The sequence below is a fragment of the Suncus etruscus genome, chromosome 4 (assembly GCF_024139225.1).
Source record: "Suncus etruscus isolate mSunEtr1 chromosome 4, mSunEtr1.pri.cur, whole genome shotgun sequence".
In the NCBI taxonomy this organism is placed as follows: Eukaryota; Metazoa; Chordata; class Mammalia; order Eulipotyphla; family Soricidae; genus Suncus; species Suncus etruscus.
The window spans coordinates 123746703-123763953 of NC_064851.1; the positions used below are offsets into that span (position 1 = coordinate 123746703).

At 35.6% G+C, this 17251-nt stretch overlaps 1 protein-coding gene across 9 annotated transcripts in view; it reads right to left on the reverse strand.

The window, feature by feature from the left end:
- The window catches only part of SORBS2 (sorbin and SH3 domain containing 2), a 193153-nt gene that overhangs the window by 30711 nt on the left and 145191 nt on the right, over positions 1-17251 (reverse strand). For 5 of the 9 annotated variants that reach the window (XM_049772329.1, XM_049772330.1, XM_049772327.1 and 2 more), the window contains 3 exons: positions 15870-15919; positions 12420-12607; positions 8134-9711 (listed from right to left, as the gene is read on the reverse strand). In XM_049772329.1, coding sequence (XP_049628286.1) covers positions 8134-9711; positions 12420-12607; positions 15870-15919 — 1816 coding nt within the window. The remainder of the gene's footprint in view (positions 1-8133; positions 9712-12419; positions 12608-15869; positions 15920-17251) is intronic. The other 4 variants (XM_049772328.1, XM_049772334.1, XM_049772333.1 and 1 more) reach the window with 1 other exon arrangement.

A 17251-nucleotide genomic window follows, 5' to 3' on the forward strand; every position in this document is an offset into this window, starting at 1 on the left:
CTTCTCTGCTGCATGCTCAGGCCTAATATTTGATCCCGTGAGAGGCTTCATCCACGGAGGACTCCCCTCCCTTGGAGGCAAGTCAACCCACCCAGAAAGGGTGGAGCCAGAGGAGTGTGGCTGCATACATCATTTAGCCAATGAATACCACCACAACATGTAGAAAAACCCACAATACAAGTGTGACAATGGGGAAACAACACAAGCCAGCATCAGACATAGAGAATGAAGATGACAATTCTGATGACCAGATAATGACCAACCAACTAATCAACCTCTCAGATAAGGACTTTAGACAAGCAATATGAAAGATGCTCAAAGAACTCCAAGAAATCATGGATCGAGTTGAACAGAACACTAAAAAGAACCAAGAAAATATGAAGACAGAATTAATAAAACTCCAAACTGAAAAAACATGTCAACTAACAGGCCTGAAAATCTCAGTAAACGAAGTGAATGACAAAATGGATAAGCTCTGGAACAGGGTAACAGAAGCTGAGAATAGAATTGGTGCTGTGGAAGATGAGATAAATAACAATTCCATACAGCGGGAGAGATCGGAAAAAAACTTAAAGCAAATGAACAGACAATGGAAAAATTAGTCAAAGAATGGGAACAGATGAAAATAGAAGTCTATGATAAGATCAACAGAAACAATTTAAGAATTCTTGGAGTCCCAGAGACCCAGAAAGAAAATTTCCAGGAAGAAACAAAGGTCAAGAACATCATTAAAGAGAAACTTCCAGAGCTAAAGAATATATGTGATCAAATCCTGCATGCTCGAAGAGTACTAACCAAAAGAGACTCCAGAAAAAATACCCCAAGACACATCCTAGTCAAAATGACGAATCACACAGATAAAGACAGAATTCTGAAAACAGCAAGATCAAAAAGGGAAATTACATTCAAAGGAGCATTCTTGAAATTTACAGCAGACCCATCACCAGAAACACTCAAGGCCAGAAAGCAGTGGTGGGATATTGTGACAAAACTGAATGAAATGAATGCTTCACCTAGAATACTGTACCCAGCAAAACTTACTTTCCGGTTTGATGGACGAATACATGGATTCACATACAAAAAACAGCTCAGAAACTTTACAGACACAAAACCAGTCTTAAGAGAAAAACTAAAAGACCTGATTTAAGACAAGTCTAACCAAAAGACACATCAAATTTCAATATAAAGATGGCATTAAATCTCAGGACAATTCTTTCAACGTCAATGGACTAAATGCACCAGTTAAGAGACACAGAGTGGCTAAATGGATCAAAAAACTCAATCCAACCTTCTGCTGCCTACAAGAAACGCACCTGAATAGTCAGAACAAACATAGACTCAAAATAAAAGGCTGGAGAAAAATTATCCAAGCAAACAACACCCATAAAAAAGCTGGAGTGGCCATACTAATATCAGATAATCAAACTTTATACTCAGGAAGGTTGTAAGGGACAAAGATGGACATTTTATATTAATCAAGGGATATGTAGAGCAGGAAGAAATCACTCTCCTAAACATATATGCACTGAATGAGGGGCCAGCAAAATATTTAATACAATTGTTGACAAATCTGAAAAATAATATCAATAACAACACAATAATTGTGGGGGACCTCAACACGGCTTTGTCAACACTGGATAGGTCAACCAGACTGAAACCCAACAAGAATATACTAGACCTGAGGAAAGAAATGGAAGAAAGAGGCCTAGTGGAAATATAGGACACTCCATCCCCAGAAACCTGGATACACATTCTTCTCTAATGTACATGGGACATTCTCCAGGATACACTACATGCTGGCACATAAAACATATCTCCATAATATCAAGAGGATAGACATATTGCAGGCTACCTTCGCTGACCACAAGACTCTGAAATTATTTGTGAATTCCAAAGGGATACAGAAGAAAAACTTTAACACCTGGAAGTTAAACAGCCTCATACTGAATAACCAGTGTGTCTGAAATGAAATCAAGGAGGAAATCAAAAGGTTCCTGGAAACAAATGACAATAAAGACTCAAACTATCAGAACTTATGGGACACAGCAAAAGCAGTACTGAGATGAAAATTTATAGCTTTGCAAGCGCACTCCAGGAAGGAAGAAGGGGCTCACCTGAGTAGCTTAATGACGCAGCTCATACAACTTGAAAGTGCTCAACAAAGGACCCAAAAATAGAGAGACAGAAGGAAATAACAAAGCTGAGAGCAGAAATCAACAAAGTGGAAACCCAAAAAACAATCTGAAAGATCAACAAAAGCAGAAGTTGCTTCTTTGAAAAAATAAACAAGATTGATAGACCACTGGCAAAATTAACAAAGCAAAAGAGAGAGAGAAACTTGATAACTCGTATTAGGAATGAAAAAGGAGAGATCACTACTGATATGACAGAGATTCAAAGGGTAATCAGAAACTACTTTGAAAAACTCTATGCCACTAAAAATGAGAACCTGGAAGAAATGGATAAATTCTTGGACTCTTATAATCTTCCACGGTTGAAGGAAGAGGATGTAGCATATCTAAACACCTCCATCACTATTGATGAAATTAAAACAGTAATCAAATGTCTGCCCAAAACCAAAAGTCCAGGCCCAGATGGATTCAGTAATGAATTCTTTCAAACTTTCCAAGAGGAACTACTACCAATCCTGGCAAGACTCTTTCATGAAATTGAACAAAGGGAAACACTTCCAAATAGCTTTTATAAAGCCAACATCACCTTGATATCTAAACCAGACAGAGATGCTACGAAAAAAGAAAATTACAGGTCAATATCGCTGATGAATGCAGATGCAAAGATCCTCAACAAAATCCTGGCAAATAGGATTCTATGCCTCACTAAGAAGATCATCCACTACGATCAAGTAGGTTTCATCCCAGGAATGCAAGGATGGGTTAACATCTGTAAATCTATCAACATAATACACAACATCAACAACAAGAAAAATAAAAACCACATGATCATATCAATAGATGCAGAGAAAGCATTTGATAAGGTCCAACACCCATTCTTGATCAAAACTCTCAGCAAGATGGGAATGGAAGGAACCTTTCTCAATATAGTTAAGGCCATCTACCACAAGCCAGAGGCAAATACTGTCCTCAATGGAGAAAAACTGAAAGCCTTTCCTCTAAATTCTGGCACAAGACAAGGCTGTCCTCTCTCACCACTCCTATTCAACATAGCACTGGAAGTACTTGCTATAGTGATTAGGTAAGAAAAAGATATCAAGGGAATCCAGATAGGAAAGGAAGAAGTCAAGCTCTTGCTGTTTGCAGGTGACCTGATACTCTACCTAGAAAACCCTAATGTCTCTACGAAAAAGCTTCTAGAAACAAAAGATTCATATAGCAAGGTGGCAGGCTACAAAATTAACACACAAAAATCAATGGCCTTTCTATACACCAATAGTAATAAGGAAGAAATGGATATTAAGAAAATAACCCCATTCACAATAGTGCCACACAAACTCCAATATCTTGGAATCAACTTGACTAAAAATGTGAAGGACCTATACAAAGAAATCTATAAAATTCTGCTCCAAGAAATAAGAGAGGACACGTGGAAATGGAAGCACATTCCCTGCTCATGGATTGGCAGGATTAACATAATCAAAATGGCAATACTCCCCAAAGCATTGTACAGATTTAATACAATCCCTCTAAAGATACCCATGACATTCTTCAAAGAAGTGGATCAGGCACTTTTCAAATTCATTTGGAACAATAAACACCCTCGAATAGCTAAAGCAATCATTGGGAAAAAGAATATGGGAGGAATTACTTTCCCCAACTTTAAACTGTACTACAAAGCAATAGTAATCAAAACAGCCTGGTATTGGAATAAAGACAGACCCTCAGATCAGTGGAATAGGCTTGAATACTTAGAGAATGTTCCCCAGACATACAATCACCTAATTTTTGATAAAGGAGCAAGAAATCCTAAATGATGCAAAGAAAGCGTCTTCAACAAGTGGTGTTGGCACAACTGGCTAGCCACTTGCAAAAAATTGAACTTAGACCCCCAGCTAACATCATGTATGAAGGTTCAATTCAAATAGATGAAAGACCTCTATATCAGACCCGAAACCATAAGATGTATAGAACAACATGTAAGTAAAACACTCCAGGACATTGAGACTAAAGGCATCTTCAAAGAGGAAACTGCACTCTCAAGCAAGTGAAAGCAGAGATTAACAGATGGGAATATATTAAACTGAGAAGCTTCTGCACCTCAAAAGAAATCGCACCCAGGATACAAGAGCCCCCCCCCCCACTGAGTGGGAGAAACTATTCACCCAATACCCATCAGACAAGGGGCTAATCTCCAAAATATACAAGGCACTGACAGAACTTTACAAGAAAAAAAAATCTAATCGCATCAAAAAATGGGGAGAAGAAATGGACAGACACTTTGACAAAGAAGAAATACAAATGGCCAAAAGACACATGAAAAAAATGCTCCACATCACTAATCATCAGGGAGATGCAAATCAAAACAACTATGAGGTACTATCTCACACCCCAGAGATTGGCACACATCACAAAGAATGAGAACAAGAAGTGTTGGTGGGGATGTGGAGAGAAAGGAACTCTTATCCACTGCTGGTGGGAATGCCGTCTTGTTCAACCTTTATGGAAAGCAATATGGAGATTCCTCCAAAATCTGGAAATCGAGCTTCCATACGACCCAGCTATACCACTCCTAGGAATATACCCTAGAAATACAAAAATACAATACAAAAATCCCTTCCTTACACCTATATTCATTGCAGCACTATTTACCATAGCAAGACTCTGGAAACAGCCAAGATACCCCTCAACAGATGAATGGCTAAAGAAACTGTGGTACATATACACAATGGAATATTATGCAGCTGTCAGGAGAGATGAAGTCATGAAATTTTCCTATACATGGATGTACACGGAATCTATTATGCTGAGTGAAATAAGTCAGAGAGAGAGAGAGAGAGAGAGAGAGAGAGAGAGAGAGAGAGAGAGAGAGAGAGAGAGAGAGAGAGAGAGAGAGAGAGAGAGAGAGACGCAGAATGGTCTCACTCATCTATGGGTTTTAAGAAAAGTGAAAGACATTCTTGCAATAACTTTCAGAACCAAAAGAGAAAAGAGCTGGAAGTTACAGCTCACCTCCTGAAGCTCACCACAAACTGGGATGAGTTTAGTTAGAGAAATAACTACGTTTTGAACTATCCTAATAAAGAGAATGTACGAAGGAAAAAGAAAGCCTGTCTAGAGTACAGGCAGGGGTTGGGTGGGGAGGAAGGAGATTTGGGACATTGGTGATTGGAATGTTGCAGTGGTGATGGGCGGTGTTCTTTACATGACTAAAACCCAAACACAATCATGTATGTAATAAAGTTGTTTAAATAAAAAAAAAAGAAAAAAAGGAAAAAAAGAAAATATCTAATGTTTTATAAGTCTTATATTATTCTATGTGAATGTAACTATTGATTTGTTGATAGGGTTGTACTGTTGCACCTAGTGAAGACAATTTACAGCTGCAGGGATTCTTCATTTTGATCTTTTGATACATTCCATTTCTTTTCTTTTTCCATTATTTGCTCCTATTTATAATTCCAATTATTGGCTTTTTAGAAAAGTGGGAATTTAAAAATCCCAACATTGTATGAAAGACTTCTGTGGAGTAACAATCTAAGACTCTCTATAGGAGGGAGGGAGGGAGAGAGAGAGACAGAGACAGAGACAGAGAGACAGAGAGACAGAGAGACAGAGACAGAGAGACAGAGAGAGAGAGAAGCAAAGTATGAGGAAGGCTTTACTATGATCATATCAATTCTCTTTGTTCCCTCTTTCTCTGTTGCCTGAATACTCATTGAGTCTTAAGTACCCAAATACTTTATCAGAAAGCAAATACTTGCTCCAAGAACAAGAAAATAGAAGTTCTTTAAACCAAAAGTATAGCAATTGCCAAATTGCTTGTGAAATATTAAATTGTATGTTCACTCATAAAAAGTATTTCAAAATTATGAGTGTACATCAATATATGGAAACTTTTCATATTATATATAGAAGAATATATATTATATATAGAGGAATAATATATGTAGAGGAATATATATTATATATAGAGGAATATATATATATATATATATATATGAATGACAGTAAAGGCTAAAGGTATTGCATAATCTTTGTTATAGAATTTTATCTGCATGCCTGGGCCAAATTTGTAAATTATTTCTGTTATTCCTTTAATAGGTTCATCAATGAAATATTAAAAAAAACATTTAAAAGTAAAGAACATCTGTAAAGAAACTAGAAGTGATTGATAAAATTAATGGTTTTGACTACTTTATTTTTTTACTTACAGATGTGAAATATCTATTGCACCGTATAAAATGATAAATGTCAAACTCTTTGAATGTTGTGAATTATTTTAAATTTAGATTTAAGACAAAAGATGGCTATAAATATTTTAGGAGATACTTAAGTTATATTCATAAATAGAAGGGGTTCATACAGTATATAAATTGATATAATATAACAATACAATTAATATTATATGAATTCTAGAATATATAAAATATAAAATAAATATTATATGAAAAACATGACATTTATAATCATTAATATAACTTTATGATCATTAATAATAATTAACATAATATTTATGATCATTAGGCCCTAAAAGTGAGCTTACATTTAAAACTATTTCTACTAATTAATGGAATAGAAATTACTTTCATTGGATAAACAGTTAAAATGTAAAGAATTTTGTTAAAAATCAAATAATCTTTAAATGAATTTCAAAGCCTTCTTTATTCATGTTTCAATAATGTATTCTGCACGTAATATTTTGAAAGGAGTCTATTAGGATGTTATAAATTTGGCAAAGAAAAGTAACTCATAAAAATATATTAGGATATATCTCAATTGCTGATATTAACTTAAAATATTTTAAATATATAGGTATTAAAACATGATGTGTAGTGTAAATAAATATAAAGATAAATACTAATAGAATAAGCAAAGTTGTACAATGGTTATAATTGGGCTAAGTTGATTATAGAAGTATAAAATTAGAATTATCTTATTTTAAAGATGTTGTATTTTATAGTATAAATTCTGAATTAATAAGTTTGAATGTCCTTTTAGCAACTTGCTTTCTGTGTCTTGGTCAAAGTACTTATTAATTCTAAATATTTTCTTCAACTGTAAAAACTGAACTGAACTAAAAAACTGAACTGAACTGAATCTTGGTTTAAGACAATGTTAAATAGGAAATACATGTACAGCACTTTGCAATATCTATTGCATAAAGACCCTGTTGACAATCCAAGTTTCGGCTAAGAATTCATCATGAGTCTTAAATAGTAAATAGATACACTTTAAAAATTAATGAAGATAATTGCCCAAAGAATCAAAACACACTATTTTTTTAGTTTTGTAATCTTCAAAAATGTCCTCTTCATTTGAATTACTAATTTTTGTTGTGATATAACTCTTAAGATGATTCCTCTATAAGATTCTGCTTATAGTTTTTAAATAATCATACTCTAAATGACTCATTAATTACTCTGCTATTTATTTTGGTTTTGCTTCCTGAATATTTTGATAGTGTCTTCTAGTAGGAATTGAACTAAATGACTTTGTTTATTGACTGGATGACTTTAAAGTTTTTACACACACACACACACACACACAGACACAAATAAAAACAAGGAAAAGACTTTGTCAAATTAGTGACTGATTCACTTTTAAAAAAACAAATTGATGCAAAGGTGTCAATCAGTCTCTTAAGGATACTGATACTTAATTATGGTTTCTGTCTTGAACTTTTCCTAAATTGACAAATTGTTAATTTATGCTTTTGAGCCTCATGATAAGCTACAGGATGTTTATCTCCTCTCAGCTATAAGTGAGTAAAGTTTTGTGAATTGAGGATCACTTGAAGCCACAGATCAAGTCCAAAACAGACATGCAGAAATGAGAACTAGTCAATAAGACTTATTTGCTCAGCAAACATTTGCCTTGCAACACACAATGATACCAATGTTCTCTCAACTCAAGAATGATGAAATGCAGAAATGAGACATGAAAGAGGTGGAAGGTGGCTGTCTAAACCACGAAGAAAAAGAAAGAAAAGTTCATCCACCTTGGAGATTCAGTGCACTCTCCTGTTCTTGGTGGTGGTAGTTGTTGTTGGTGTTGTCTACATCATGGAAAGAGGCACTGTGAGGCATTTTCCCACACTCGTTCTGGTACAATGGACAGTGAATAGCACCATCTTGAGGCAGTGGGTGGAAAGGCTGGTGCATGGGGCTCCTTTTTAAAGCTCCCAGGGAAGAATTCCTTTCAGGAATATCTGGCAACAGTTCACTGATAAGACGGTGCAGTATACTATTATCTGGCAAACTCCCCCTTCTCTTTTCAGCCTTGATTTGGTCACAAATATCTTTTAGGGCAGAGTCCAGAGCCTCGAATACAGAAGCCTTACATTTCGCCTTTTCAGTCTGTTTTTTGGGAGTTGGGTTTTTTTTCCTCCGGAAAGGCACAGGACTGACTAAAAATGCAAGTTTAGAAAGGCCGGGGTCCAAGTCTTTTCTTCTAGGCTCTTCTGCACCGTCGTGCTTGGCTCTTTCGTGTTTTAGCATTGTGGTGAAACGAGTGTAGGAAGCAGGGCACCTGCCTTTACAGGAGCTGATGAGATGCCTGTGGTGGTGGTGGTGGTGATGGTGGTGGCTGGAGCCATAAAAACTTTCAGAGGATGTGAAAGAAAAGTGATCAAAATCACTCTCGCTGCAGAAAGATGATCCTTCTACGTGAATGTAGTCGCTGTGGTCAGACACCACTCCGTCTTGGTCGCTGTCAGAAAACTCCACATGAGTCCTAGGTTGCTCCTCACTGGTGACCTCAATATGAATTGGCACAAGGGTTTTAGATTGATGGCTCCGTTGTACCTGAGAAGGGTGTCTGCTCTGATTTTCTTCCTCCAGTAAAGATTCAATGGAAAATCGCCTCTGGGGACACAAGCCATTTGGTGGTGGCTCAAGGGTGACAGGAGATAACATTTCATCCCCTAAATTAGGCATGGACTTCGACTTTTGAATCAACTTCTCAAACTCAGAGATACGGGTGGGGACCATGTCTCTGGGCACCTCCTCAGTGGAGGACTGGCTCCAGCCATGGAGAAGGCCTTTGTGTTGCTCCTTTTCATACTGCATTATTCTCGACTTGACAGAACAAATCACCTCAGAGTTCATCAGGTCTTTGCGATTGATGCGGTGCATTTTCTTGTACATCTTTAGGAACCCCGGGGTGTCATGGGCTGACCTATGTCGAAGTCTTGATCTGCCATTACCTCGACCCTCTTGGATGTAGGGAGAAGCCCATGAGAGGGCATCACCTTCCTTGGAATCTTCCTCACATAGCAGAGAGCCCATACTTTCCGATTTGGTTTTGGGGTCTGGGAAGCTATCACAGTCTTCGTTGAGCAGATCATCACAGCTACGAGATTTGATTTTGGGGGAAACGGTTTCTTCTGTGCTGCTCCAGACCTCTGCATTTTGTCGGGCCATTTGCCAGCCATTCTTGAAAGTGATGGACCTTTGAGAGTCATTCGGAACGTCCAAATGCTGTCTGTAGGGGTTACAGTAATCTAACTCATTGGAGGGGGTGTTGTTGAGCCCTGAGTAATTGCAAAGGGATGGGCACATTTTGCTATCATCCCCACCTTTCAATCCGGAGCAGCGTGATGGAAGAGAGACATTTGGAGAAGTTAGAAGATTCACAAAGCAGAGAGCAAGTCAGTAAGCATTAGAGAGTCGTAGTAAAGAGAAAATTGTGTGGTTGAATTTAGACACTTATTATTAATTTTATTAGTAATTTATTACTAATTTTAAAGCAAGAAAAAAACTACAGATAGCAGATAGCAGATTAGGTTCCTTTTTTTAAAATTTATTTTGGGATTTGGGCCACCTTCACAAAGCTCAGAGCTCACATGGAAACATATGGCATGCCGGGAATTGAACTCACGTAGATAGCATGCCAGACAAGTGACCTACCTGCGGTACTATTGCTCAGACCTAGATGATTATTTTTTAAGTAGCTAATGGAGAAAATGTATTTATTCTTATTGCATAGTTTACACATCTTTCTGAAAATATGTCAGAAGATATAATGATATTTCTTAGGTAAATAGCATGACATGATAGTAATTTAAAGGCTTAGCAATTAGGACCAAAAGTGCCAGAGATTTAATGCAATAGTTTAAGCCAGGTTTTGGATTTCATTTAATTTACAGTAGTAAATAAATGAAGATTAATTTATAGATTGACGATTACTTAATAGTCTCATAACTATTAATTTTTATTGTGATTATATAGAAAACATAAGACAATTCAGTGTCCAACTTTAAAAGCAAGATGCTTTACACTATTGTGCATAATATTTTACCAAGAAAAAGTAAGTTATTCACCTTTAAGAAAACTAATTACCTTTAATTTACTTTTAATTTACCTCTTTAATTGCTCTACTTATTAACTTTTTTTGGAGAGGAGTCCCCTAGGCAGGGCCATGGACACATATCTGAACATTCTGCCAAATGGGCTGGAAGGTTCAATGCTGGGGTTCCTCAGTGCTGAACCACCAAAGCCATCGTGGTAGTGTTTGGGGTTCTCTAAGACTATGGGCAGCTGGGGCAGCTGAGCTGGGGAATATGGTGCAAGGGCTTGATTGCTGAACTATCTCTTGGGCTGGAATGCACTTTAATCTCTCAATATACAGTTCACATATGGAAAATTAGATAGAAAAGTAAAAATATGTTTTGTTTATTAGTTTTTTTTAGAGACACTCCTGGCAGGGCTCAGGGATGGAGGGATATTATATAATATCCAAGATAGAATTTGGGGTGGGCCACATGCAAGGCAGGTGCCTATCTAGAGTAGAAGTAAATAATTATTTTTTCTTCTGCTATTCCCCACCATAGTGAATCTTTTTTTTAAATATCATTTGAAGATGAAAGGAAAAAATCATTTTTACCATTTACCAGACTTCAATTTGGGCTGTAATAAAATATTTTGGGTTTTATTGATTTAACTAATGAGTGATCTATCAAATTACATCTAATGGGATGCTTTTACCCACAAGGAATAAGAGTAGTGGAAAAATATTTCTCCTGACTGTGCTGCCCTATATTCTTATAATATAGTCAACTGGGAAAGGAAGTTAGTTAAATACTTTCTGAAATAAAAACAAATATTAAAATGAATCAAAATACATTTAGTTCTCAGGAGGGATTCAAGCATAATTTCTCATTATTTCATGATCTATTACTTAGAGGAAATTAAAAAATAAAATAAAATAAGCTATTTCTGTTATCAGAAGAAAAGGTATCATGAAAGGGGGTACACTTCCACTGAATGATACAGAGAGTAGACACAATTTTAATAGATTATGGAAGAAAGTTAGTGCCTCTGCCAATCTGTGTCCAGTCATCTCAACACCATTTCTTGTGCTACATTTGAGGTCTGTGGCTGAATCGGTGCTGTTTTGCAGCCATTGGTATGGTCTTCTCACCTCAAATTTCTTCTTTTCTATTTCAGACACAGGCAACTGGAGGAAAACAGGAATCCCATCTGAGGTATGACTCTCATTATATCTAGATGCTGACTTAATCCTGTTTCTATTTCAGGAATATTCTTGCTACTGTGGCATTCATACACTAAACAATATTTTAAAGGCCTGGAGGAGTGGTTAGATTTTTTTTAATCCCTCACTGAGTTTCCAGAGAAGAAACAGCACAGGAAAATATGAGGTGATGGCAGCTAAATTTTATATTATGATTTGAAGCCAATCAGTTCTTACCAGTAGGCTTCTATAAACTGAAAACTATTTTACATGAGAACTATGGATATGCTACTATTAATGAGATTTGACCATAAAGTAAGGGGTAACAGATTAAATAAATTCCATTACTCGGTTCACAATTTTTTAAATCTAGAATCTTAGAAAAGAAACAAAACCAATTTAGGCTCTTTGCAACAATTTTTCTCTTTCATTGCTTTTATTCCTATTTTATAAATTTATTTTATTTTGTTGGCAGTGATATTATAAAATTTGACACTATGTAAATGTCATCAATGCAATGTTGTAATAGCCTGAGAATTATTTGATAATTCAAATTTGTTTTTAAAAAATACAAGTGGAACTATTTGGGGGAAAAGGAGTATTAACAGATGATAGAAGACTTGATTATCCAAATAACTCATTGGCTTGATTCTTTACTTTAAGAAGGGAGAAAGCAAATTTCCAAATACCTATTTTATGCAAAATGCTGTGTTAAAATGCTGACTCTCATTGGACAGCTATCCCAGGACAATGTATGCTAAATTAAACCACAAACAAGTACATTGTTTACATGCCAGTCCATTTGTTGCTCACCTTTTGCTCTTGATGGGGAAGAAGGAGAAGAAACCATGAAAGACTTTGTTAGCGTGGCGCTGGAACCAGGGAGGTCTGCCCGACCTGGGCTAGACCTGCTTGCACTTTGATCCCCCAAACCTCGAGGCTGCCCCACTGCAGGCTCACTCTTCCGTCGTTTCCTAAAGTCACTGGCCAGGCCTGCAGAACTGTGAAAAGGAAGGAGCATCAATTTGGCATTGGAAGAGATTATAGGAGAACTAGAAAGACTGGGGGATTTGCTAATAACTTGCACAATTCTTATTCTTACCCCCAAATCTGTATTGTAAAAAATACATTCTTTGTTACCAAAATGCAATATTTTATAGTACTCTTTAAAAATCAATGTTTAATTTTTAATAGTAGATCTGAATTTGCAAAAAATGAATTGGGAGATAAAAAGACCACTACTCTCTAACTTCCCATGATTTTTTTTTTATAAATCACAAACATCTTTTATAATGGAATACAATGGTTACAAATAATGAATCATAATGATACATTATTGTTGGAAGCAATTAAAGTCCATTGGGTTAACATGTTTTGAAATTGGTTTATTAATATTCACTTTCATGAATACACTATTTTGACAAATAAACAGGGGCATACATCACTACTGCATCATCTTACAATAGTTTTTTTTAATTTTTTTATTTTGAATTATGAGAAAAAAAGATGCAAAGAAAGAGGACAAGGTAAAGTTTTATGGTAAGCAACCTTAGCTATACTTCTTTACCTATGAATCCCTGCCAACCATGACAGTTTAAATGTCTCTAGATTTGTTTTTCTGAGGATATCATAAAACTGTAATAAGACAGTGTACAGTCTGTTCAGATGAGTTTCTTCCTTTACACTATGATTTTAAGTTTTTTATGGTTTGAGAGCACATTTCTTTTTACTGCTGAAAAGTTTTCTCTCTATTTCAAAGACATTTTGGTTGTTTTTCCAAGCTGTGACAATTATGACTATAATGCAAATATATTTTCTGGCATATAAGACTACCCCCTGCTTTTCCTGATAAAATATAGTGTTTGGGCTATATTTGCCATATAAAACTACCTCTTTTTTTAATGCACATCAAATGGAAATTAAAAAATGTAAGAGAAAAAGAGTAGAAACCTCTAAGATTAACAATATATGTTTAATGAAGCTAGACTTTAGAGTGCCAACAATCATTTTACATTTGTTATTTGTAGTGAGTGACTGTGATTTTTTTAATTGTGATCTACATTGAGAGCAGGGGGATGGGGCTCCTCCAAGAGCAGCTGTCTGGGGTGCAGTGACTAAAAGGAGAGTTAGAGAAAAACAGAGCACATCCTCTGTGTTCCATAAAAGCTGAACAGAGGACTGAGCACCAGAAAGCCAATTACCCGGTGACTGGATAAAATGCAGAGCTTGGTAACTCAGGTCCTCTGCATGCCCTAAAAGATGAATGAGGACAAGCAGAGAACTGAGCACCGGAAAGCATCATACCAGCGATGACACCCAGCAGCTGGGATGCAACGCTTGGTAACTCAGCTCCTCTGTGTGCCCTGAAAGATGAATCAGGACAAGCTAAGGACTGAGTGATGATGCCTGGCAGCTGAATGGGATGCAGTGGTAAGAGGGGGATGGATCACTCGTCCTGAAGCTGAAGTAAGTTTCAGCATGCCGTACACCTGCATATACAAGACGACCCCCGACTTTTAAGAAGTTTTTCATGGGTTAAAAAGTTGTCTTATATGCCAAAAGTATGGTAATTATTCAAGTTTTGAATTTGTATGACCCTAATTTTGGGGACAGAAAGCAATAAGAGATGATAGAATACTTTGTTATTCAAATACCTGATTCTTTAGACTAGGTAGGGAGAACACTAATGTCCAATTCTGTATCTTAGATTTAAAAATTCTTCTATTAGGATGACCTGTTCTGACTGACAATTTAGTGTTTTGGGTTTTGTTTATTTCTTTGGTTTGGGAAAAATGCCCAGGGCTTTACTCATGGCTCTGCACTCGAAGATCACTTCCTGTGGGACTTGGGGGTCCATATAGGATATTGAGGATTGTACCTGGGTTGGCCGAATGCAAGGCAAGCAGACTACCTGCTGCACTGTCCCTAAAGTCCCACCTTTCTAAAGCAAATGTCTTTAAAAAGTACATGTGAACACAATGGAATATTATGCAGCTGTCAGGAGAGATGAAGTCATGAAATTTTCCTATACATGGATGTACACGGAATCTATTATGCTGAGTGAAATAAGTCAGAGAGAGAAAGAAAAACACAGAATTGTCTCACTCATCAATGGGTTTTAAGAAAAATGAAAGACATTCTTGCAATAATAATTTTCAGACACAAAAGAGAAAAGAACTGGAAGTTCCAGCTCACCTCAGGAAGCTCACCACAAAGAGTGATGAGTTTAGTAAGAGAAATAACTACATTTTGAACTGTCCTAAATATGAGAATGTATGAGGGAAATGGAGAGCCTGTTTAGACTACAGGCGGGGGTCGGGTGGGGAGGAGGGAGACTTGGGACATTGGGTGATGGGAATGTTGCACTGGTGCTGGGTGGTGTTCTTTACATGACTGAAATCCAAACACAATCATGTATGTAATCAAGGTGTTTAAATAAAAAAAAAAGTACATGTAAACCCAATTTGCCAAAGACCTAGTTTAGAAAGTTTTCTGTTTGTGTTGATAGAATTCAAAAGAGCAAATTATAACTATATGAATATTTATTGTTAACACCATATAATTAGCATTTTTGCATTATTTATAGTATTACTGAACTGTCTAGATTTCTGTAATATTTTATAATAAGTATAATACCAAAAGACTTACCAATAAATCTCATTTTGACAGACTCTAGGGAAGTTATATCTAGTAATTATAAAATTTTTATTTTTCACTTCTAGGTTATCTCTACTCTTTGCCAACTGTGTAATCTTGGAAACTATGGAGTCTTTTCTTTACTCACTCAGAGATAAAATGGAAATATTTTTGCCTAAATCATATTTTTGTTTAAAGACCTGTGAATGCCTTATATGCTAAGTTCTCTCATTTAATGGCAATAAAAGTATTTCTGATTTGTGTGGCTAAAGGCTAATGAACAAATATAGAATATAATTTATAAAAATTTCTTAAATATATTATCAGGAATTTTATCTAACAATATTGAAAATTAAATCATTATATAAAGAGTAGAAGGAAGACAGAGATGAATTTCTTAACTTGTATAGGAATCCAGAATTATTTCCCTTGCTATGAATAAATTATTGGATATGATCACATAAAATGATGCTGGAACAAAATAGAAAACTTCATGAATTTTGGTGCTTAAAATACTTGATAACAGAAGTTTCATTATTAATTCACTGAATAACTATCACTATTAAAAACAAAAAGAAATTCTGCTTGCTTTTTGAGAAACACAATGAAATTCCATGATATCCTTACCTAGTTGGTCTTTCCAAGCTTCTGTCAATAGAAGACTGATATAATGAGGCCTGTTAAAATAAAATAATAGTTCCATAAAAATTTTTCCATGGAAAATGCCATTGTTTATGGGCATTAAAATAGATATCCTTAAAAGAGTATTATAAAAATTGAGTTTAATAATACAATTTACTGTGATTTTGTAAATGTCTTTCCAGAGCGAAATAATAGAACTCTATTTTTCTTCTGCTTACTTTTTTGTCTACTTTTCTGACAATATTGAATTTATGTTTTTTTTCATAACTGAGACTATTTACACTCAATATTGCCTGGGTAGAGAAGAAAAACTAATGCTTAATTCTTCATGTTAGAAACTGACTGTAAATACAAAATTCTACACGAAGAAATGATTTGCAGTTTAATTTATAGTTATGATTTAACTCTTATAAAATATAACCTCAGTTAATTTTTCTTGAGTTTTAAATTTGATCTTTAAAATATGAAATTTATGGGTTAGGAAAGATGACTCAAAGGGATAGAGCCCATGTTTGTATGCAGGAACCCCAAATTCAATCTTTAGCCCCAGGTGACTTTTTATGAGAACTACTCAGTGTAGCCCCCCAAAATATAAAATTTAAGCACAGATAACTTTCATCTGAAACATAAAATGACAATTTAATAAAAGTCACAAAATTCAGCTTGAAATGAAACTAAACTCCTTGGTGCATAAATCAGATATAGACTTTACTCTCAAATCAGTTAACTTGAGTTAATTAGAAATACATGCTCTATTGAACTAAATATTATCTTTCAAATATATATTATATATATGTTTGTATTTTTGGGCCACACCCAGTGTCACTCAGGGGGTACTCCTGGCTCTGCAAGCAGAAATCGCTCCTGGCTCAGGGGACAATATGAGATGCTGGGGGTCGAACTTGTGTCTGTCCTGAGTAAGCCATGTAGAAGGCAAGCCCTACTGCTGTGCTAACACTCCAGACCCAAAAGTATACATACTTTTTGAGCCAGGATTATAACCAGTGCCACACACATGCAAGGCAAGTGCTCCACTACTGATCTATATCTCAGTTTATGGTCATAGAACAACAATACAGACGATTCAAATTGCTAACTCCAAATGCTAACTATTCATGTCATTTTCAAAACCCTTAGTTTTGAAAGAATAATAAAATAGATATCAAGCAAAGTGTTTAATATGAAATTTTCACATTTCTTGGCCACATAATGGAAAAAATTACTGGAATGTCCTAAAAGGCAAAAAGGATCAGTACGACACTCAAATACTTTAGTCAACACATAGTCACATATATAGGTATACATATATGCATATATGTTTATATATGCGCACATATGCACATTCTATGCACTTGAATACAGTATAT